The sequence below is a fragment of the Nyctereutes procyonoides genome, unplaced genomic scaffold (genome assembly GCF_905146905.1).
Source record: "Nyctereutes procyonoides isolate TBG_1078 unplaced genomic scaffold, NYPRO_anot_genome, whole genome shotgun sequence".
Lineage (NCBI taxonomy): Eukaryota > Metazoa > Chordata > Mammalia > Carnivora > Canidae > Nyctereutes > Nyctereutes procyonoides.
In genome coordinates, this window is record NW_026575052.1 from 7,228,289 (window position 1) to 7,251,984 (window position 23,696).

The 23,696-nt window shown below is 50.1% G+C and overlaps 1 protein-coding gene across 1 annotated transcript; it reads left to right on the forward strand.

The window, feature by feature from the left end:
- Positions 1–1,188: 1,188 nt before the first annotated feature.
- Positions 1,189–23,050, forward strand: CDA (cytidine deaminase). Its single transcript, XM_055331000.1, has 4 exons — positions 1,189–1,399; positions 12,934–13,045; positions 19,283–19,340; positions 22,543–23,050. Exons 1-4 carry the CDS (start codon positions 1,246–1,248, stop codon positions 22,657–22,659), a joined length of 441 nt encoding a protein of 146 aa, XP_055186975.1. The 5' UTR covers positions 1,189–1,245; the 3' UTR covers positions 22,660–23,050.
- Positions 23,051–23,696: the final 646 nt, after the last annotated feature.

Consider the following 23,696-nt stretch of genomic DNA (forward strand, 5'->3'; position numbering starts at 1 on the left):
GTTCTGCATTTCCTATGTGATCTGGGCCAAGTCCCTTAGTGACAGTCTGCAGGAAGTCACAAAGAGCGGTCCTGTCATGATGTCACCGGATTCTCTAACTGTGCTCCCTATACACACATGATCTCATTCGATCCTCACGACAACTCTGCAAGATATGGTGAGTGCACCCACTTTACAGATGGGGAACCTGAGGCTGCAGAGACAGGTGGTGATTAATCTCCTAAGGTCACATGGCTAATCAATGGAAGAACTGGAATTCAAACTAGAGTCTACTAAACTCCAAAGTTCAAGCTCTCCTATAATCCAAGGAAGTAGAAGAGAGATGGTCACGATCCTCACTGTAGGGATAGGAAACTAGCTCAGAGAGGTCAAAGAACCGGCCAGGGGTTGCACATGTGGAAAGCGGCGGTGCCGGTATGCAAACCCATTTCTTTAGCCACCAACCCAATGCTTATGTTCCCAACAGAAAAATGAGGACGCCCGAGTAGACCACCTCAGAGGTTCCCTCCACCTGAGATACTTTTAAATTCTGGGTTAAGACAGAAGTCAGAAGGAGAATGGGTGAAAATAAAGAAGCAATTTGGTCTTACTGCTTTGTCTCACACTCCCTGCCTCAGGAAGCCAGAGTGGCTGCCCCAGCTCTGCCCTTTCAGCCTCATCACATCCCCCGGTGAAGGAGAGTCATTCAACAAACTGAGGGGCATTTCAACCCTTGGAGCTTGTACTGCCCAGACTTCGCACTGACCCTCTCTTCCTTGAGGAGCACGTGTGCACAGTCTCCCCCTACACCGGGGGGGGGGGGCAGCCACGCCCTGACCCACTCGCCCTCGTCGGCACCGTGACACACACACACACACACACACACACACACACACACACGAGTGGTCCCGGGACAGAGGGGGTGAGCACACGTGCACAGTGGCGTCCTTCCAGTTCTTCCGCTGATTAGCCATGTGACCTTAGGAGATTAATCACCACCTGTCTCTGCAGCCTCAGGTTCCCCATCTGTAAAGTGGGTGCACTCACCGTGTCTTGCAGAGTTGTCGTGAGGATGGAATGAGGTCACGTGCGTATAGGGAGCAGGGATAGAGGAGCCGGTGACATCACGGGGCGCTCCGGGGGTGGGGCTGGGGGCGGCTCCTCCCCCCCCCCAGGGACTCGCCCCGGGGGAGGAGCCAGCGTGGAGTCGCCGGCGGGCAGCAGCAGCGAGCGGGCTTCCGCGCCTCCGCCACCCGCGGGACCGACATGGCCCACGAGCGTCCCGCCAGCGCCCTGGAGCCCGAGCTCGTGCAGCGGCTGCTGCTCTCCTGCCAGGAGGCCAAGAAGTCCGCCTACTGCCCCTACAGTCACTTCCCCGTGGGGGCCGCGATCCTCACTCAGGACGGGAGGATCTTCTCCGGTAAGGGCGCCCCGGTGCCCCGGCCCGCACCCCGAGAACGCTGGCAGCGCCCCTCCCGCCCCTCACCCCCGCCTGCTGCCGTCCCGGACCTGGGGGTGCAGGTGCTGCTCAGATGCAGCGGCTTTTCAATGCTTTTCTCTTTTTAAGATATTTTATTTATTCATGAGAGGCACAGAAAGGGGAGAGAGAGAGAGAGAGAGAGAGAGAGAGAGAGAGGCAGAGACACAGGCAGAGGGATAAGCAGGCTCCATGCACTGGGAGCCTGACGTGGGATTCGATCCCGGGTCTCCAGGATCATGCCCTGGGCCAAAGGCAGGCGCCAAACCGCTGTGCCACCCAGGGATCCCGAGGCTCACTTTTCAATAAAGAAACTGAGGCCCAGAGAGGGTGACACAGCTTGCTCAAGGTCACGCAGGGGCGCTGGTGGTGGAACCCAAGGCTGGTGTACCCCAAACCCTGCTTTCTTCCCATCACCTACTGGGAGAGGAAAGAAACCCAAGAGCCCACGGCCAGCAGAGGGTGACTGGTTAGTGGGAGTTCCAGCCTCACAGGGGATCTTGGGGGAAAGAAGCCTGGCGAAGTTTAGGTGACCAGCAATAATGAGTGCTGGCCTGGGGAGGGCCAGAGCGCGGATGGTGGGAATGGGAGTCAGCACAGATCTGTTCCTAAGCTCCTCTTCTTTGGTTTGTTGGTTTTATAGAAAAGCTTCCTTGAACAAAAGTTCAGACTTGTTTTTGCTAGGCTAAGAGGCATTCTCATTCAAAACAGTGGGGAGCGGGGTGAGGAAGTGGCCGGGAAACCATGCCCCTCCCCACCACTCCGAGGGCAGAGGAGGATTGGCACAGCGGGGAAGGATGGGGACACCCAGCCCTGCTGCCCAGAATCCGCCTCTACTTGGCAATGACACAGCTATTTAAAGGGACAGAGGTTCATGTGTGTACATCTAATCGATAACCTCCAGTGGGGAGCCACTTGCCCCCACTGCCGCTCAGCTGTGAGGCTGGCTGGGGGCCCTCATCTCCCCTTGTGTGGGGGCCCTTGCTGTTCATGTTGTGTCTCATCTTTGAGGTTCTGTCCGGTCTCACGAATCACCTGGGTCTTCAACCTCTTTGAGCAGGAGAAGGAACTTTAAATGAGTGCTAGTATGTGAAAGGGTAGTGAAGAATTTTGTCCATTGACCCTTATAACCCCTCAAGGCAGTTTTATATCTCGGGGAAGGAAACTAAGGCTCATAGAAGCTAAACACACCCAAGATCACAGAGCTGGGATTCGAACCTAGAGTTCCCCTGACTCCAGGTCAGCTATTCTGCAGGGAATCAAGATTCTCAGTGTGTCTTGTGGGAATTCAGGCCTGGCCTGGTGGCTGAGTATTAAATATTAACCACCGCCACAAACAATATTGCAGCCCACACTGCCCCGTGACTCCAGGGGCTTGACTGTGGAATCAGTTACTGGTTCTTTCCAATGATTCTTTGCATGGGTTCATTCATCTAACAAATATTTGCTGAGCACCATGACATCCTAGATAATGTGCCAAGTACCAGGGATATTGCAATGGCAGAAATGACGTAGTCTCTGCGCCCATGGAGGTCCCTCCTCTTACACAGGTTATGGTTCGAAAGGGAAGCCTCCCAATGGCTATAGGAGTGAATGAATGAGGAGAGCAGGAGTGTGGCCTATTTAAATTGCAGGGAAGAACCCAGGTGTGTAGTGGGGATTTAGGGAGGCCCTCTGGGATGGGGTGAAAGCTCTGGACTTAGAGACTCCTGGGTTTTAATCCTGGTGCTTCTGTTTATCAGCTGTGTGATCCTGGGCATGACCCTTCACCCTAATGTGTCTCACACATTTGTAAACTGAGGGTCATGCACCCACCTTTCTGGATGGCTGTGAACAGAGCTGGTTTGCCTATCCTGGCGTGACATCAGGGTCCTCCCTGATAGTTGGTGCCTGTGCTGATCAGGAGTAGAATCCTCAGGTCGTGAGCTAATGCCTATAAAGCGATTAGCACAGTTTCTGCCCACAGGAAGGACGCCACAACTGGTGGCAGCTTCTTCTCATTCTACTATTAGTGGTATTATTATATACATAGTATTTGGAGGCAGATTGTGGAAGACTTGTGAAGGCCAACCATTGACACTGAGATTTGATGAGCTAGGAAATGGAGAACCAGGAATGTTATTAAGAAGAGTAATATGAGGGCAGCCTGGGTGGCTCAGCGGTTTAGTGCCGCCTTCAGCCCAGGGCATGATCCTGGAGGCCCAGGATCGAGTCCTGTGTTGGGCTTCCTGCGTGGAGCCTGTTAGTGTCTCTGCCTCTCTCTATGTGTCTCATGAATAAATAAAATCTTAAAAAAGAAAAACAAAAAAGAAGAGTAACATGAAAGTAGAATCAAGGTCAGTTAGCCTGACAGGTACTCAAGGAAGGCCAAGACAGAGGAAAGAGTGCCAGGCGGATGATGTCTGTCTTGCCTGCTGACCTGTCCACAGGGCCAGCCCATTGCCCAGCCTGTAATCTGCCCTCAGTTAAAGCTTGTTGAATGTGTGAATGAGTGACTCGGACTCGGACAGTGGCAGGTGGAATGATGATGAAGGAAAGACCTGAGGGCAACTCTATGGGACAAGTGGACGTGGGGTGAGCAGTACTCGAATGAAGGAAAGGAATATGGTTCTAGATCGTTAGCCGGGTAGACCAGGGGAATGACGAGGCACTGGCCTAGGTGGGGAGCTGAAGGCAGAGATGAATGGTGCTGAGGACATCACGGGCAGGGACCAACAGGTACAGTGGATTGAGCATCCACTCAGTGATTGATCATTCACTAAGCACTTCGTATGGAAGATCTCACAGCCACCACATGAAGGGAGACAATGAGCGTCACATGCATTGGTCAGCACTTTGAGTTGTAAGTGACAGAAACCAACCAGAACCATAATGAGCAACAGTAGATCTTAGCTCAGGGACAGCTGGATCCAGGAACTCCAATGTCCCAATGCCTTTCTCTATCCTTCTGGGTGCTTGTTGCTTTCTCCTATCCTGTAGGTGGGCTTTCTCCAGGCATCAGGGAACGTGAGTGCAGGCAGCCTCTGGTTCACATTCTCACAGCCTCAAAAGCAGAGAGGCAAGAACTGGTTCCCACTAGCTGGAGACGGTAAAATTCCAGAGAAGGGCTCTGACTGGTCCATCTCCAATCACATGCACACCCCTGGGCAATCACTGTTGTCATGGTGGAGTAGTGTGATTGGTCCGGCTGGATCACACCCACATCTATTCCCCATAGGGGGGAGGGGGTCACAAGAAGGAGGCTGAAGGTGCCAAAGGCGAAGTCAAACACAACTGTACCAATGAGATAACTGAGGCCATGCTCTTTGTGCTGCCCCTTGTCACAGGGTGCGCGTGCAGAGTCGGGCAGAGAGAGTGTGCTGGGAGAGGGGGACGAATGGAAGGCATTTACCCGAATCCCTGGATCTCCTGTAGATGGGAAGGGAGGGCTTGGAGAGGAGGGGACCTAGAACAGTCAGGGGAAACCGGACGGGGCACCATGGGGGTGAATTAGAGACAATCAGGAGGCAGAGAGGGCGCAGCTGAATTTAGATGCTGTGAGCTTATAGTTTAGCGCCCCATGGGTCTGCCCAGTTCTGTGACTTTTCTCCAGCTGCACCAAAGGCCAGCCTCTGTGCAGTTTCCCTCCTCAGAGGCAGTTGGTGCCCCATTCAGTTGAAAAACAAGTCTGACACCCTTGCTGTCACGATCTTGTCGTAACGATCATTTCCCCTTGACCCTGGCCGGGGTCTCATGGCCCTCGAGCATGGGCCACCAGGATGGTGATTAATCACGATTAATCACGGCAACAGTTGCCTTCTGTGATTGCTGCAGGGAGAGGGGGAGAGGAAGAGCCCATTGGGGAAGGAAGAGCTGCAGTGGGCGGGGGGGGACACAGAGGAGATGAGGCAGCAGCAGGGGTGGGGGGCGGGGGGGGGGGTTGGCTGGGGCAGTGGAGTCAGCCCAGGGCAGCCAGTGCTTGTGCAATACCAGACGGGAGGTGGTGGAGGAGTCGAGGAGACCACTCTTCACTGGCACCTCCCAAGGGATGGGCAAGTTTGTCCTTGGGACCATGCTCTCTCTCCTTCACTCCCTCTCCCTAGAGGGACTTGAGCACCTATAGTGGTAAAGCCACTTTACTGGATGTGGCTGTAATGAATTCTGGGAGGGACAAACCACATTTCTAAAAAGACACTTCAAGGTGTCCTGGTTAATCACTGAATCCAGCTTGTCTTGGCTTTAACCTTTAAATCTGATCCTTCATCGTCCTCCCCAGACCAGCCCCTGGCTTCTCGATTGATTCCCCCATGGGCTACCCTTCTTATCCAGGACCGCTCTCCAAGCCTCACCCCTCTCCCCACAGCACCTCTTGGTGAGTCCAAGCAGGCATCTCTAACTGCCTTCTTGTCCCTCCAGCCCTCCTTACACCCACCACACCCTGTCCCCTCACCCCCACCCTCAGGCTGTGGTCACTCAAAAGCAGCTCATTACAAAGATAAGCTTCACACTAAAACCCTGGGACTCTGTAGTTGAGTTAGAATAGAATCATATGTGTCTTTGTGCGCTGCCTGTGCAGTGGGCAGAGGGAGGTAGGAACGTGGAAAGAGTGTAGTATTTTTCGGAGCATGTGGACATGAAATTTCTTTGGTTCAGTGATTCTCAAATATGGTCCCCAAGACCTGTGGTCTGAGCACCTCCCGGGAACTTGGGAGAAATGTGAATTCTTAGGGTCTGACCCAGGCCTACTTGCAAGTAGAAACTCCAGGAAATCTCAGAAATCTCTTTTAAGAAGCCGTCCAGAAGATGACACCCGTGGGGTGAGTGTGGAAAGAATCGCTCTAACTGTACTGAGATCCCTCAAGAGGGAGTAGGCGCAGTGATTTCGAGCATTGCTCTTTTTCTCTGGTCGGCCAAGCCCAGATCACCTCCTTGGGCACTTCCTTCCTTGCTGATGCCCTGATAACATCTAACCCTCGCCCTACTGTTAGCACCAAACCAACTCTGAAACATGTCCTCGCTGAAATGCCACAGAGAAAAAGGACAGTCCTTTGTACCTGATGGGTCAGGAAGTGAGTCCAGGCTCCCTGCCAGCAGCCTCAGCATTAACCTTCTCTAAAATGGGGTTATAATAGTCTCTGCCCTATAGAGTTGTTAAAAGGGTCACCGACATAATACAGATGGAAGTGTACCACGAGGAGTGCCAGGCAGATAAAAGAAAAACAATGAAAGCAAAGAATAAAAGAAAGCAGTTAGTAATACCAGCCCTGTCATCACAGTATTAGCCGGTCCAACCTTACAGTGGGTCCCTAACTTGGCACCACGCCAGTCTGTCTCTCGCGTGTGTCTTAGAGTGAGCAAAGGCGAAAACTGGGAATGGCATTGCTTTGCCTGGATGGATGATGCTCTATTCGGAGCTGAGGGAAGCAAAAAAAAATGGTCTGGCCTTTCAGGATTACAGTACGTGACTAAGGGCTTTGTTCCTCTTTTTTTTTTTTTTTCCTCCTTTCTCTATTTTTTAATAAGGCTAGGAAATTCCCCTTGAATTTGCTAGAGGCCCCAAATGAAGTTATTCTTTTGTATCTCAGAGATCTAGCTCAAAGTGGGAAATTCTACTCCTTGGATATAAAGTAACTGAGAGCCTGGCTGGCTTCATTGTTCCAGACCCCAGTGGTACTGCAAGCAGAGTCCCTGCCCTCAGGAAGTTTACCCCTGTGACAGGGGAATTAGACAATAAAGACATTTCTTTCAGGAAAGTGTTAAGCACAGTGATGAAAATTAAAGCAGGGTAAGTGGATTGAGAGGGTGGGAGGCCGGGGCGGTGAGGCAACAATTTGAGATAGGGTAGGCAGGCTTCTCGGAGGAGGGAACATCTGAGTAGGGACAGGAGTAGGGTGGACCATATGCACATAGGGGAAAAGCATTGCAGGCAGTGGGAACAGCCAGTGTGAAAGGCCATATGGCAGGAGAGTCCTTGGCGTCCTTGAAGAACAGCTGGCAAGCCAGTGGGCCTGAAGAGCAAAAGGAGATGAATCCAAGAGGTAGACAGGTTGGGACCAGATGACGTGGGGCCTTGTCGTCCTGGAAAGGATTTCAGAGTGCCTGGAGCACAGAGGCAGGGCCACCGGTCACACCTTGTCTAGAAGGTAGGTGCTCAGACACACCGGCCTACCAAAGCCTTGCTTTTACTATTTTTACATTTTATTAATTAACAGATAGGGTATTAATAGTTTCAGAGGTAGAGCTTTGTGACTCACCAGCTGCATATAACGCCCAGTGCTCATTCCATCAAGTGTCCTCCTTCATGCCCATCGCCCAGTTACCCCATCCCAGTACCCACCACCCCTCCAGCCACCTTCCGTTTGTTTCCTAGAGTTAAGAGTCTCTTATGGTTTGTCTCCCACTCTGATTTCATCTTATTTTATCTCCACCACCCAAACCTTGACTTTTGTGCAATTAATAACAGCAGCTGGCCGCTGCTGAGCACTAGCTCTGTGCCAGGCTTTGTGCTAATTGCTTTACCTGCGTGATCTCAACTCATTCTCACCAGAGTCCTCCGAGGGAAGTACGATAGCTTTCACTTTATGAATGAAGATACTGAGCCTTTAGTGTCTTCCCCGGCTTCTCGGAGTCAGTAGGGCAAAGGGTCCCAGGGCAGAACAGACCCTTGGGGCTCTTTCTGCCAAGCCCCTTCTGAGCAGTGGGCTGTGGGAGTGGGTTCTCTTCTAAAACAATCTCTCTTCCTTAACTGGCCCTTTGAAGTTTGTACTCCCCATTAAGGACGGTTTCTCTATATGAGGGTGTTCTGAATTTCAAATGCAGACACAGGCAATGGTCCTGAGCAATGAGCTTTCTGCAAAACCCCAAGATTTATGTGAATCATGTTTAACAGGGAGAGTGCCCCTGAGTCAGGGACGAGGCAGGGCTGGGATGCTTGCCGGACAGAGAATGAACTAAAGCTAGCATGGATCTCACGTAACTCTAGGAAAGGCAGAAGTCAAATGCAGCCAGACCAGAGTCAGCAAAGATGGGCAGACCAGGCAAGGGCATATTTAGAGGAAGTCATTTCAGGCAGGCATCAGGAACGTGGCTGGGGAAACTGGGTGGGGAGCAAGACAGCTGCATTCATTTATTCATTCAACTTTCATTGACCTCAGGAGAGGGCCAGGCGTCCCGGCAATAGTGACTCACATGTGAATGTGAACAAATGCTTGGCCAAAGTCAAAAACATTTGGTGTTTGATAAGTGTCAGCCATAACTTTCAGGGCTGCAACTCCCTCATCACTCCTTGTCCCATATCCCAGCTGTCCTGACTTCTGTGTGGTTGGAAACAATAGATATGCATGCAGACTGTTTCAGACAAAAGGAGGGTGTATTGGCTCCTAAAACTGTGGGAAGAGCTGGTGTGTAGCTGGGCCTCAAGGGTAACTGCACCAGGCCAGACTCTTTTCCGGCCATCTTTCATCTCATCTCCATCTGTTCTTCTGACTGTCCATTACAGTGTCCCCAGACGGGCTCCTCCATGATGAATAGAAACCAGGCTATCAGGGGTGCCCAAGGCCACACTAAGTCTCTCCGAGAGGAACTGAAGTTCCTGCACAGAGAACTCTGACTGGCCCAGTGTTGGTAAGGTGCCAGCTCTGACAGGCCCAGTGAGTTAGGTGTACACTCTCAGACCAACAGAAAGGTCTTGTAAGACAAGATGGCAACTCCCACTTGAACTTCGTAGGGGAATGGGGACAGGCCAGTCTGGTGACATCCATTCTTCTCCATCAGTTGGACGTGAATGCCTGTGATCTTGAGAACCATGATGATGACTAATGGATTAAGTGATTAACTGAACCCCTCCTAACACGTCTGTGTGAATTATGCAAGAACAGAAAATTCTGTGGGGAAAATACACAAGGAGATAATGACCAAACAATTTCCAAATTTGATGACTACAAGAGGAGCCACATCCTGCATAATCACATAGAAAAAGGGAGTGCCAGAGCACCTAGGTGGCTCAGTGGTTGAACATCTGCCTTTGGTTCAGGTCGTGATTCCAGGGTCCTGGGATCCCTCCAGCATCACGCTCCCTGCAGGGAGCCTGCTTCTCCCTCTGCCTATGTCTCTGCCTCTCTCTCTCTGTGTGTGTCTCTCATGAATAAATAAATAAAATCTAAAAAAAGGGTGGGAGGAGTGCCATAGGTAAGGAACAGCCTCAGGTGATGAGAAATACAAACATAGTGGCTCGAACAAGATGGCTGCTTGCTTCTCTCATCTAACAGACCAAGGGCAGACCGAAGTCCTGGGCATATGGACCATTCTGCTCTGCTGTGTTCCACAGGCTTGTTCAGGACATCAGATTCCTTCTGTCTTGATATCCTGCCATCCCCCTAGAGTGGTGTCCACATCCATGTGTTCAAAACTACCACACGTCATCACATCCATGTTCAAGCCCCTGGGAAAGGGAAAGATGAAGTGGGGAACAAGCCATGGCCGGATCGAAATGTCATCTGGAAATTGAACCCGTCATGTCCACTCATATCTTATTGGCTAAAACTACAAGACTACACAAAATTTTGAGGGAGTCTGGGATGTGGTCTCTCGGCTGGGTAGTCACATGCCCCACTCAACTCAGGTGGCTTCTTCTGTTGGGACAGTGAACCCTGAGAACAGTTAGTGTTTGTCACAGGACTGCCTGTGGCCTTTAAGTATCTGGGTACAACCTTCTTTCCTTTTTTTTTTTTTTTTACATCCTTCTTTCCACACATAGGACCCACTTACCACCTTCCTAAGGGAGGCAACCCGAAGTCCCACCCAGCCACTGCATGCAGCTCTGAGAGCAGGGTTTTGGGGCACCTCAGTCTCCTTCCTGAAGTGCAGATGTGGTCCTGCTGGCCGAGTGGCCTGAAAACTAGAAACTAATCACCCACACCCCAGCTCATACTCACTCCCCCCAGTAGTCAGTGTGGAGCAGGAGCAGTTGAAAGAGTAGGAAAGAATAACCATCATCAACTCTCTCAATAGGAAAAGGGAAGAACAAGGAAACACACAGTGGCCACCAATCCGTGCAGTTATCAGTCCTGCTGGGCAAGACGTGTGAAGACTCCTTGCCCTGGCACACACTCTGTCTTCCCTTTCTGCTCTGGGGGTAACCCCCTGTCTGCTGTACACGGGGGCCCCAGCCTTTGTCTTCTAGGAGCTTTTTCCTTGACTATCCTAACCTTAGCTATACATCTGATGTGGGTTTTAGGGAGGATGCCCTTCTTGGGGGTACATATCTCTCAATTCACTTCTGATGATAGGGTTTTGGGGACCCAGGGGCTCCTTTCAGTAGTAAACAGTCACAGGATTTTTACAGGCTGGACTTTTGGCTTCTCTAGCTAGACGATTCTATGAAAAACATAGAAACCTTCTGGTCTATTTGCTTCCAGTCATTTCTGTACAGGAGTACCATACCCAGAGGTCCTTTCTGGGCATGGTTCTTTAGCCTGCCAACTCCCTTTTTTACTAACTGGCTTCCCTGCCTGGGCCATCACTGTTGTGTCATTTGGTTTTTTTTGTTTTTTAAATCTTTATTATTATTATTATTTATTTATTCATGATAGAGAGAGAGAGAGAGGCAAAAAGAGAAGCAGGCTCCATGCCGGGAGCCCGACATGGGACTCGATCCCGGGACTCCAGGATTGCGCCCTGGGCCAAAGGCAGGCGCGAAACCGCTGAGCCACCCAAGGATCCCCTGTTGTGTCATTTTGATGGTGGCTACCTTGAGGCCCCAGAACAATAGACTGAGTGAGAAGGTGTCACCCTTCATCAGATCTTTGCTACGGGGCTGAATCCCAGGGCCAGGTAGAAAATCCTCATGGTAGGTAGCACAATCTGCTTTCCAGGTTATTGCAGGGTGGGGCTTTACCAAATAATCTGCCACAGAGTAACACGGGCCACCAGTTTGCCCCCGGGCCATGTCTGTATTTTCTCATTCATGTTGCCCAACTGCTAAGACAAGGCCATGTGCTTTAGGAGTTTTTTGTCAAAGCTGTATCTCTCAGTCCCAATTTCTCTATTAGTTAGGTCTAGGTTAAGCTACTATAACAAAAAATCCCAAAATACAATGACTCCAGCATGAATTGTTTATTCTCACATAACAACTCAGAGTAGGCAGTTGTGCCCAGGGAAATAGATAACTCAGCTCTGCTCCATGAGTTGGACCAGGGTCCCAAGTGCCTTCTATCTTGTTGCTTCTCCATCCCTATGACCATAAACCATAAGGTGGTCAGAGCTGTCCCACCTCCTGTAGAGCATAAAAGAAAGAGAGTAAAAAGCAATCAATCTTTTTACCAAAAATGTGATCCAGAAGTTTCCTACCTCATTTTGGGCCACATTCCACTTAGTCACCTGGCCGTACTTTGCTGCAGGGGAATCTAGGAAATACGGTCTCTGGCTGAGCAGTTCTGTGTGAAGCGTGAAGGGGAATAGGGGCCACTTTTAAGACCTAAAGGAAGAAGACGAGGGGCGCCTGGGTGTCTCAGTCTGCCTTCAGCTCAGGTCATGATCTTGGGGCCCTGGGGTGGAGCCCCTCCCTGCTCAGCAGGGACCTTGCTTCTCCCTCTGCCCCTCCCCCCACTTGTGCATGTGCACTCTCTCACTCTCAAATAAATAAAATCTTAAGAAAAAACAGAAAGGAGAAAATAAATCCTGGGGAATAATTGATGTTTCTGCCTCAGAGAGAAAGGCAAGCTATGAAGAATGAGGGAGATCACATCCTGACGGTCGGTAGGGGGTGAGGGGCCCTCTGTGGCCATTACCTCCCTGAAAATGGGGAGTTTGTTAGTCAGCCAATCTGGTTATGCCAGTGTTTTGTATCCTGGGAACAGGCTTTGCCCATTGTCCCCCAGGGACACTCCTGAAAGGGACACTGGGAAGGACTCCCTGTGGGCCTTGCCACCTTAGCAGCCTGCCTCCCATTGGACGGCTGGGATTGCCTGAAGGCTTACACAATCACAGACACCTTTTGCAAAGCTTGGGAGTTCCTTGTTGGTTTTGACAGTTTGTTTTGCAACACGACTCACATAGGACTCACGTGAACTCTGAGAGTTAGTAAACACCACCAAAAATTTTGCCCAGGCCCAATCGTTGAACCTTCTGTCTCATAGATCCAGGGCTGGAGCTCTCCTCATCCTCTTAAGCCTTGACATCTTTCTTGGCCTTGATGTTTGCTGGGGAGCTAGGGCTAGGTTCGTCTCCTCTGCTCTGCTGCCCCTGCTCCCAGGCTGTGCTTCAAGACAGAACTCATTGGATGAGTGACAGGCATGGGGTTTCTGGGAAGGGTCCTACAAGGATGGGGTTTCTAGGAAGCGCCACGGCAGCAGCAGGTCATGGAGTCTCCTAGCACTTCCTGTCAAAGTGCCCTGAGTAATAGGGCCCTCCCTGAACTGGAAGTGGGGCAACCTCTTACTCAACACCAGCTATGGGAAATGTTGTGCTAGAAATGCCACTGGGTTCTCCTCTCTTCTCAGGGTGCAACATAGAAAATGTCTGTTACCCGCTGGGCGTCTGTGCGGAGCGGACCGCCATCCAGAAGGCCATCTCAGAAGGGCACAGAGAGTTCAGGGCAATTGCTATCTCCAGGTAAGTGGAAGGAAGGGCAGGTTGCAGCTGTACTCATCCATCTAGTCTGCCAACACTCACCACACAAGTGTTATTCAGGCGTTCATTCATCCAACCCATGTATTCTGTACTTCCTATGTGCCAGGCACCATCGGGCTTGGCGGAGTGCTGAGGATAAAGAGACAAATCAGAAATGGACTCTGCCCTCAGGGAGCCCACAGAGCAGGCAAACAAGCAAGGCACCTCCAGCTCAAGGGCAGGTGTGCTTCTTGTTCTGATAACAACACAAACTACAACAGGATGCCTTGTAAGACACAATAGAAAGGCAGCATAGAAACCTAAAACTGGAGGGAACTAAAAGTCACCTGGTATAGATTCCCTGGCCACTGCCCCATTTTACAGATGAAGAAACTGAGGCCCAGAGAGGTTGAGCAACCTTCCTGGGAATTCATGGCCATGCTGGGACAAACCCAGATCTCCGGAGTCTCCCTCTGGGCTCATTCCACAACACCATGCTGTGCCAGGAAACCAAACACTCTTCCCTTCTGGAATCCCTCACTGGGAGAGGGGGCTACTATACTCGGCATCACCCACTTCTAAGTGCCAAGACCTAGGCTTCAAAGACAAGCTGGGGAGGGTGACAGCCAGGTAAACCTGGGTTAGGGTTCACACGAATCAGATTCCAGCCCAGGGCCTGGCTGAACAAATGTACCAGCTCTGTCTACATGCCCCAACATAAAAAGTGCAAATCCTCACAGGATGCTCATTGAGTTCTCATTGGCTCTGGACCCAGGCTCAGTGGCTTTAGGATTTGAGCAGGTAAATGGGCTCTTTTACCAATTTGGACCCTGTTACGCTTCTGGTTTAATGGCAGATTGCTCTTGTGTGTCCCTTTGTATTGTCTCAGAATTTCCTCTTATTATTATTTTTTTAAAGATTTTATTTATTTATTTATTTTTTTTAAGAGGGAGAGTGTGAGTCTGGGAAGGGCCAAGGGAGAGGGAGAGAGAATCTTGAGCAGATGCCCTGCCGAGCATGAAGCCCAACACGGGCTTGATCTCGAGACCCCGAGATCATGACCTGAGTTGAAATCAAGAGTCGGATGCTTAACCAACAGAGCCACCCAGGTGCCCCTGAGAGGGATTTTTCTTAGCAAATTAATGGTTCAGGCCACAGGAGAGTGACTGCGTGGCTGACCAAGCTTTGGTCTTTCGGGATGGGATGTCCGGGTGCAAGCAGCAGAACCTAGTGCTAGGCCCACGGGGGCTGGGTGATAGAAACAAGCCCCCATTTCTTTGTAAGATCCTAACCTTGGCCTCCATCTGGCCCCCAAGTGGACCAGGTTATTGAAGATTATTTTCCTGAGTGATTGGAGCCAAGGAGCGCCAACGGAGAAGGGCCCAGCTTCCCAGAGCCCTCCCCGTCACCACGGTGTGTCCTGGCCTCCCTTCAGCTTCGGGAGGAATAAATGAGGCCATGCTGAGAACATTTTGTGCCGATGAGCAGAGCTCAGGATGTGGAATACACTTAATTTACAAGCGGGGAGGTGGGAAATAACTCAAATACAAAGCTGATCCAAGAAAATAATGATATTCTGGGTGAAAAAGAGGCCAACGTCTACAAAAAGGATAATGGCACAGTAGCTTTGTTCTGTTTAGAATGTTCTAAACGAAAGGCTTTTTCTCCTGGTCATTATCTACTTTTAAAAAGGACTGGGTCTTGCTGGCGATGATTAGCAAATGTCCTTATTTACATAAAACCTGCATTTTTCTAGCACCCAACTGCTCTGCTCTAGGGATTCAGCAGTGCACCAGCATCCTTGAGCCAGAAATGCGGTCATTATTGAGCTAATGACTTGTTAAATTGGGAGCGTGGGTTTATAGGATGAGTGGAACGTGCCAGCTCCCTTGTTAACACTGATGGGTGTGAACGGTGTCGGAGAGCCCCTTTGAGATCTCCAGGATGCAGACTGTCGAGCCTAGGATGGGGTTCTGCTAACGGGGAGCTAAGCTTGTCCCATGGGGGCCCCAGTGAAGGCATCCAAGGCGATAGGTTTCCAGCCCGTCGCATCTGATGAGTCTGGCCCCAGCGTGTGACCAGAAGCAGCACAAAGCACAGAAGCTGTGGATCCAGCACAAGGCAGGAGAGGTAGGCGTCCTGCTGCACCCAGCGCGCTCTGGGATGCGTCTTCCTCCAAGCTTTTGATTCTCACTCTCAGCAGGAATGTTGAGTAATGGTTAAAAACCTTGGCTCCTGGGGTTAGTGAGACCTGGTTTCAGATCCCGCTCCACCGTTGCCCAAGGATCCGAGCTCAGCTTTTCATCTGTAGAGTGAAGGAGAGTAACACCTGCCCCCTGGGCTGTTGTGAGGGCACAGCAAGTGATTTTTGTAAAGGTCCTAGCACAGAGTATGCAACAAATTATTGTTTTAACCTTACTCTTATGATTTTTGTGAGCTGCAGAACTACCAAAGGCAGAGTCCACAGATCCTGGGTTCAAGGCCTGGTCCTGGCATTTACGAGCTCTGTGACCTTGGGCAAGTCATTTCATCTTTCTAAAAAATATATATATATAGTTTTTTTTTTATAGGTTTTTCACGACCTATAACATGAGGGTGATAAGAATACCTACATAGCCCCTACCTTATGGAGTTGTTAGGGGAGTAAATGAGTTCTTGTACCTGAGGTCCTCAGCACAGTGCCGGGCACAGAGAAGTGCATTATAAGGGTGAGCCAGTGTTGTTATCATGTAGTCTCTCAGCCTAACAGCTAGGGTGCCTGGGAGCAATTTCTTGTGACTTGAAGCCTAAGCCAAATCCAACTCCCCAGTGGAACGCATGCTCACCCCACCCCCTGGGAGACCCTAATGTGGGTCACCTTGTCCAGGGAACTGTCCTTTGGACAGTTGGCCATGCATGTCACAAGATTGAGAAGGGAAGTGGTGAGCTTGGCAGAGACCAGATTATACAGGGCCTTACAGGTCATGGAAGGTAGGTTGAATTTCACTCAGCACCTCTCCTATGGTCTTTTTTATTGTTGTTTTTTTGGTAAAGATTCATTTGTTTATTTTAGAGAGAGACAGAGTGGGGGGAAGGGCAGAGGGAGAGCACCTAAAGCAGACTACCCCCTGAGCATGGAGCCTGACATGGAGCTCCATCCCACGATTCTGAGATCATGACCTGAACTGAAATCAAGAGTCGGATGCTTAACCAAAGTGAGCCACCCAGGTGCCCCCATCCTCTCCCAGGGCCTTAACCTGTAGCCTTCCTGTGTTGGGGTACTAACATGCAGATTTTATGTCCCCTTGCAGACAGTAAGATCCCTGAAGGCAGGCATTCTCTGATTGGTCTTTGTTGCTCCTTTCCCATGACTGCCTAGCATGGTCAACATCTGTAGAAAAAAGTAAAAACACAGAATCCAGCCTCCGAGGAGCTTACGGAAGGCTCTGGCTGTAACACCTGTCGCCTGGTAATTCTAAGGGTTAATTTGGCTCAGTGTGCATCCTGGGCAGGGGTCCTCACTCTCTCATGCCGCCGTTGGCTTGTGTTCTGAGGCTGGGAGCATGCTCAGAGAAGACCCACCTTTCCGTGGAGCAGAACCTTTCTTTGGAATCCCACATATAAAAGGGAGTTATCATGAGGATTCAATAAAATAACACCATCACTGTCTCTCCCTTCAGCTGCTTTATGCAATTCATACCATCTGTGTCTGTCTCCACTTGATGCATTGTTAATTGGTTTGTTGTTGATTATCTGGCTCCTCTCACTAGTCAAAAACTCCTGAGTGCAATGAGTTGTGTCTGTTTTGCTCACTGCTGTATCCCCAGCACCGACAGTGCCTGGCATGATACGCCGCCAATAAATATTTATCAATTAAAATAAGATAATGCATTTAAATGCTTTGCAGGATGCCTGGAACCTTCTAGGCACATATTAAATACAATCATTGTCAAGATACATAAATGAACTTTATTATATATAAATTATATATGATAAATCTGTATATGATGAAGTATTAAAATTATGACCGAGCTTATATGTGTAAAGGAACAAGTGCCCAGTAGTATTGGCAATAGTGATAGCACAGAGCATTCTAAAGTGTACAAAGCCCTTTGTGCGTTTTATCTCATTTTATCTTCTAGCATTCCTACAAAGTAGGTGACATGATTCCCTACATTTTGCAGGCAAAGAAATGCACGTTGGATGGGTTAAAATGACTTGGTTAAAGGCACATATGATTAGCAAAAGGAGGAGCGGACCAAAACCCACAATTGAATCCCTGTGCTCTTACAGAGATTTCACAGAGCGGGGGGTCCAGAAGAGCAAGGATGTTGGCAGTAGCTGGCATAACCTCTCATGCTCCAGCAGGCTTGGCAGTTCCTACTGTTAAATTCACCTTCTTGAAGAGCCACCCTTTATCCTGCTCAAAGCTAGAGGACTGCCTGCAGTGCCTCCATTCTGAGAGGCAAACCCTTAGCTGTGTCTCCTGTCTAGACTTCTCCGATGCAGAGAGCCCATTTTTCTCTTTGACTCACAGGTCTTATTTTTTTTTTCAAGCCACAGGGCCCTTGCACATATCATTGCCTTTGCCTGCAGCACAGAAAACCACGAGGCTTCAGTCTAGCACCTCTGTTAGTTACTTCATTTCACTGAATTTGTTTTCTTGCACATAAATGGTCATTCTGACACTCAGGTTGCACTGAGAATTCAAAGAAATAATGTACATTGAGCGCTTGGTACAGATCTTGGCACCTAGTAGGTGCTCACTAATGGTGACTTATGGGCTCTACATTTCCTCCAAAGACCAGACCAAATGCCACCTCCTCCACAAAAATATTCCCTATTGTTCCTCAGTCAGAGATTGTCTCTTCTTACTGTACATTCCAAACACATTTTGTTTAGTTTTTAAAGATTTTTATTTATTTATTCATGAGAGACACACAGAGTGTGAGAGAGGCAGAGACACAGGCAGAGGGAGAAGCAGGCTCCATGCAGGGAGCCCGACATGGGACTCGATCCCAGGTCTCCAGGATCAGGCCCTGGGCTGAAGGTGGCGCCAAACCGCTGGGCCACCCAGGCTGCACAACACATTTTGTTTAAAATAAGAACTCATCAGGGGATCCCTGGGTGGCGCAGCGGTTTGGCGCTTGCCTTTGGCCCAGGGCGCGATCCTGGAGACCCGGGATCGAATCCCACGTCAGGCTCCCAGTGCATGGAGCCTGCTTCGGAGCCTGCTTCTCCCTCTGCCTGTGTCTCTGCCTCTCTCTCTCTCTCTCTCACTGTGTGACTATCATAAATAAATAAAAATTAAAAAAAAAAAAAAACTCATCTAGTTGCCTACTTGTCCACTGGGCTGAGCAAACTCCTAAAGGTAGAGACAAATTCCTCTTAACCTTTGTGTCCCTGGAGTGTGGGTAACAGTAAGTGCTCACTAAACATTTCCCAAATGCTCTGATGAAAGCAACATGCCATGGGGTGCCTGGGCGGCCCAATCTGTTAAGTGTCTGCCTTTGGCTCAGGTCATGATCCCAGGGTCCCTCATCAGGCTCCCTGCTCAGCGGGGAGCCTGCATCTCCCTCTCTCCCTGGTCCTCCCCCTACTCGTGCACTCTCTCTCATTCTCTCTAAAATAAATAAATAAATAAAATCTTTTTTAGAAAAAGAAAAGAGGAACACCTGAGTGGCTCAGTGGTTGAGCGTCTGCCTTCAGCTCAGAGCGTGATTCCAGGGTCCTGAGATCAAGTCCCGCACTGGGCTCCCTGCAGGGAGCCTGCTTCTCCCTCTGCCTGTGTCTCTGCCTCTCTCTCTGTGTCTCTCATGAATAAATAATTTTTTAAAAGAAAAACAACATGACTGCCCATGGCCTTGCCCCTTGGAAGTGTAAAAAGCCACCCTGTATTTCTTCTGAGCCTCCATGACACCATGTGTCTGTGAATTGGAAACTGTGTGTGTGGGCAGCCCCGGTGGCGCAGCAGTTTAGTGCCGCCTGCAGCCCGGGGTTTGATCCTGGGGACTCTGGATCAAGTCCCACATCAGGCTCTCCCTGCATGGAGCTTGCTTCTCCCTCTGCCTGTGCCTCTGCCTCTCTCTCTGTGTGTCTCTATGAATAAATAAATAAAATCATTTAAAAAAAAAAAAAGGAAACTGTGTGTGGAGGGGGTTGACTTCATCTGGAGCTGGGGAGGGACTCAGGGCTTGAATTTCAGCAGTTGTCCTCATGCCTCAGAAGAGACGGATCACCTTCAATTCTCTGTTTCCACAGTGACCTGCAAGATGACTTTATCTCACCGTGTGGGGCCTGCAGACAATTCATGAGAGAGGTAAGCATCTTGACTTTCTGGAAAGGTAAACCAGGTGCCTTCCTGCCTTCCCAGGCCTTGGGAGAAAAGCCAGGCTGCCAGCCAGGACACACAGCTAGTGTCCTGTGTGTCCTGTTGGCCCACATCTGAGCCTTCCCAAGCTGGCATGAATCACTGGAAATTATTCTTCCATACAACATCTTCTGGAGTGAGTATCTGTGTGTGCTGAGCACTGAGCTAGTGCAAGGGAGACAGCAGTGCAAAGACAGGCCAGACCTTGTCCTCCTCATAGGTCATAGACTAGCGCAAGAGACAGACGACCAAAAAGGAGCAAAATAGAGTTTCTGAGTAATGAGGGCTATGGAGAAAAGAATGCAGAGAAAGGAGTCAGAAGTCAACAAACATTGGCCCAGGGCAAATCCAGCCACACCCATTCCTTCACATTTTGCCGGTACCCACTTTGACCCTACAACAGCAGAGCCCAACCATTACAACAAAGTCCTTTGGTCTGCAGAGCCTAAAATATTTCCTGTCTGGCCCTTTACAGAAAAAAAGTTTGCTACCCGCTGCTAGATGGTCAGAAAGGGCTTGTCTTTTTTTTTTTTTTTTTTTAGATTTTATTTATTTATTCATGAGAGACAGAGAGAGAGGCAGAGACACAGGCAGAGAGAGAAGCAGCCTCCCTGCGGGGAACCCCATGCGGAACTCAATCCCAGGACCCCAGGATCATGACCTGAGCTGAAGGCAGATGCTCAACTGCCAAGCCACCAGGCACCCCTGGAGGGGGTCTGTCTTTGAGGATGGCATTGGAGCAGAGATATAAATAAAAAATGAGGCAGACAAAGGTCTAGAGAAGATTTCCAGCCAAAGGAACCAGCAAGTTTAATCCCCATAAACTTGGTGAGTTTGATTAAGTTGTAAGAGGGCCAAAGAGGCTAGAACACAGTGAGGGGGGGCGGGGGGGGTGGGAAATGATGGGACAGGGCCCTATAGGCCATGGGACAGAGGGTACACTGTAATCTAAGAACAAAGGGAACTGAATTGTACCCTTGAAAATGGTTAAAAGTGGGGGCACCTGGGTGGCTCAGTAGTTGAGCGTCTGCTGTTGGCTTAGGTCATGACCCCGGGGTCCTGGGATTGAGTTCTGCATCAGGCTTCCTGCAGGGAGCCTGCTTCTCCCTCTGCCTGTCTCTGCCTCTCTCTCAATCTGTGTCTCTCATGAATAAATAAATAAAATCCTTAAAAAAAAAAAAAGGTCAAAAATGGACTCAATGAGTTCTTAATCTGGACTCAGTGGAGGTTTTGTTTTAATTAGTAAATGTACATTTTGGGGAGGGGGGCATCAGTGGCTTTCACAGACTCTCAAAGCCATCTGTGTCCTCCAGAGTCCCCAAAAGATTAAAGCCACCAGCTTGGAGAACCCCACAGGCTCCTGAGCTTCGATGTGACATCATAATCCCTCCTGAACACAGTGTCTTACTTCATCCCCACCCCAGGCTACAGGCAAAGTGGGAGCCGTTACCCCCACTTCCCAGAGAAGTAAGATGACCTGCTGCAGGACATGCAGCCAGATGGTGGAGAGCTGGCATTCATGGCCAGTTCAGGCTTGACTGCAAGGCCCACGCTCCTCACGGCTGCCTCCCTGCCTTTGTGGTTCTGTAAACGAGACAGATTTTCTTCAGCCATTGGGGAGACATAATGGTGCTTTGCAGAACAGGAGCTGCTTGTTCCATGGAGGCTTCTGCTTTTGGAGTTGTTTAAATCCAGGGTGGGGGTGGGGGTAGGGGAACAGGTTGTTTCCTTTCCTTTGCTTTTGTGCCTTGGGGTTTCAAAGCATCTGCTGAACATGCAGACAGCTCCATTGTTTTTCTGCTTCTTGCCAGGCCTGCAAACCAGACAGGGTTAGCAGAACACATTTCCCCAATTCAGATGCAAATGTCACCATAAAGGCACTGAATTCACAATAGGGACCGCAGGGCACTTTAGAGGGGCAGAAAGGGCTGCCCTGCACCTTGTCATGTCCAAGGCCATATGAGGAATCCACGTCGGGGTTTCAGGGAGCCAGGGAGTTGGCACCCGAGGCCCTGGCTTGGTCCAATGGCTCATTGCTGTTTTCTCCAAACAGATTAGATGTTGGCAAACGAGAGGTGACTGAAAAAGCTGAAGGAGGGAGACGCAAAACCAAAACCAAAATGCAAATAACAAGACAAAGCTTGGGGGCAGGGGACCTGGCACTCAGACCCACCAGCACCAAGATTTCACCCATAGCCTCAGGCAGAGCCTGCCAAGCAGAAAAATCTCCTTCCTTAAAGCATTAATTTTTTTTTTCCTTAAAGCATTAATTAAAAAAAAAAAAAATCCAGGGATGGGTCGTACCCAGTAATAATGCAGTGGTTCAAACAAGTGTGGAAGAACAGCAGGCTGCAGGCCGGAGCGGTCACTAACCAGCAGAGAGGCCGTACGAATGGCTTCCCTCACCTGAGCACCTGCTACGTGCCAGGCACTGCGCACAGGTGCCTCCGTCCATCGTGATTCCCATGGGCAGAGCCCTGGTTTGCTGACTCCAGCCCCGGAGCTCCTCATGGCGCACACTTGCCTTCCTACCTGGCACCTTCTTCTGTTCTTTTTTTTTTTTTTTTCCTTCTTCTGTTCTTGAAGCCATTCCACACATCAAGACACTGAGCCCCAGGGGGTCGAATCATTTGCCCAAGATCAAACCGCAAGCAGGTGGTAGCTCCTGAAAGCGGAAGAGGATGGGGAGACAAATCTGGGCTAAGATTTCTTCTTTGTTGGCTTCACCCTCCTAAGCCTAAAATGGGGGTAATGGTAGCAGAGAGTGAAATCCTGCTTGGGCAATACCTGGAGGGTAGTGAGGCAGGTGTGCATCCGCTCATGCTTGGGAGGAGTAGAGGGGGTGCTGCAAGGAAGCTTGTTGCGGCAGGAGGTCTGGCCCTGGGGGTGGGGTCGATACTATTCCTCTAAAGCCCCAGGTGAGTCTCAGCACAGAGCAGAGCGCTGACTGCCCTTCACACATGCTGAGCACTGTGCTGTCGACAGGCGGCCTTTTGCTGGCTCTTTCCTTAAGCTCGCTGGTCCAGGTGTGATTCTTGTCATCCCCATTTTCCAGATGAGAATACTGAGGCACAGAAAGAACCATTAGACAGCTAGAGCCTCACCCCTCCATCACGCGGCCTCCCTCACACTGGCTTTGCTTCTTTTCCAGTTTGGCAGCAACTGGGTTGTCTACATGACCAAGCCGGATGGCACGTATGTTGTCAGTACAGTGCTGGAGCTGCTACCTGCCCCCTTCGGGTCCATAGGCTGGCAGAAGGTCCAGTGAAGGTTGGGAAACAGCCACAGCCTGGAAGAGCCTGGCTTTCCGTGCGTACTTAAGGGGACTGCTGCCCGGAGAACTCGACGAAGATGTTCTCACAGACCTGGAGACATCTGCCAAGCGGGCAGGGCTGGGCAGAGATGGCTCTTCCAGGTTACACAGTCAAGCACGGTGGTCTTCACTGAAGCGATAAAACTTTTCACTCTGGCCCGGGCCAGCATCCCTCCTTGCAACCCACCTTGTCCTTCCCGGGACAGGAGCACCTATCCCATCCTTTCCTTCCTTCGGGGCCCTCTTTAAAATTCCAGCAAGTCTGGACTGCTTCCCCGTCAGCCTTCTCAAGGTTCTATCCTGTTCTGGGCAACTTTTCTAATTATAGACATCACAGAACATCTGACTTGGGAGTGCGCATTTTACTCTGTCTCCATTGTTGTTCGCAAGTTTTAGGGCAATTGGGTGGGTTTGTCTTTATAGAAAGACCTGGGCACTCTCTGCTGGGGGAGAGGAGAACCATGTACCCTTTGGTGTGGAGAGCTGAGCTTTTAGGCTCCTTGCTCCTCCAGGTGGGAGGCCCCTCTGGGCTGGGCCACACTGCCAATGGCCATTTCTAGAGTTTGTTTGGGGCTCGGGGTAGACCAGAGCACCGGACGCTGTCCACGTCTCCATGGTTATATCTGAGAGATTGCAAAGTCTAAAGGGAAAAAAAAAAAAAAAAACAAAGTCTAAAGGGAAAAGCATGAGTTTGTCTAGACAGGATAGAAATGTATCTCTGAAGACTGTGTGCCAAGAACTTTCACATGGACTCTCGTTATTTAAAGTGCTCACCAACTCAAGGTATCTCCCCCTTCTTGCAGATGAGGGCACTGGACTTCAGAGACGTTGAGTGACTTGCTCTAGGACTATGGCAAAGCTCAGAGCCGAATCCAGGTCCCAAAGCTCCCACCATAGCCTAGAAATAGTGCATGATCTTTGCCTCGAGCTGTGCTGAGGCGTGTAACACATATGAAGCCATATGTGAATCCCCACTCATCAAGCTCAAGGTA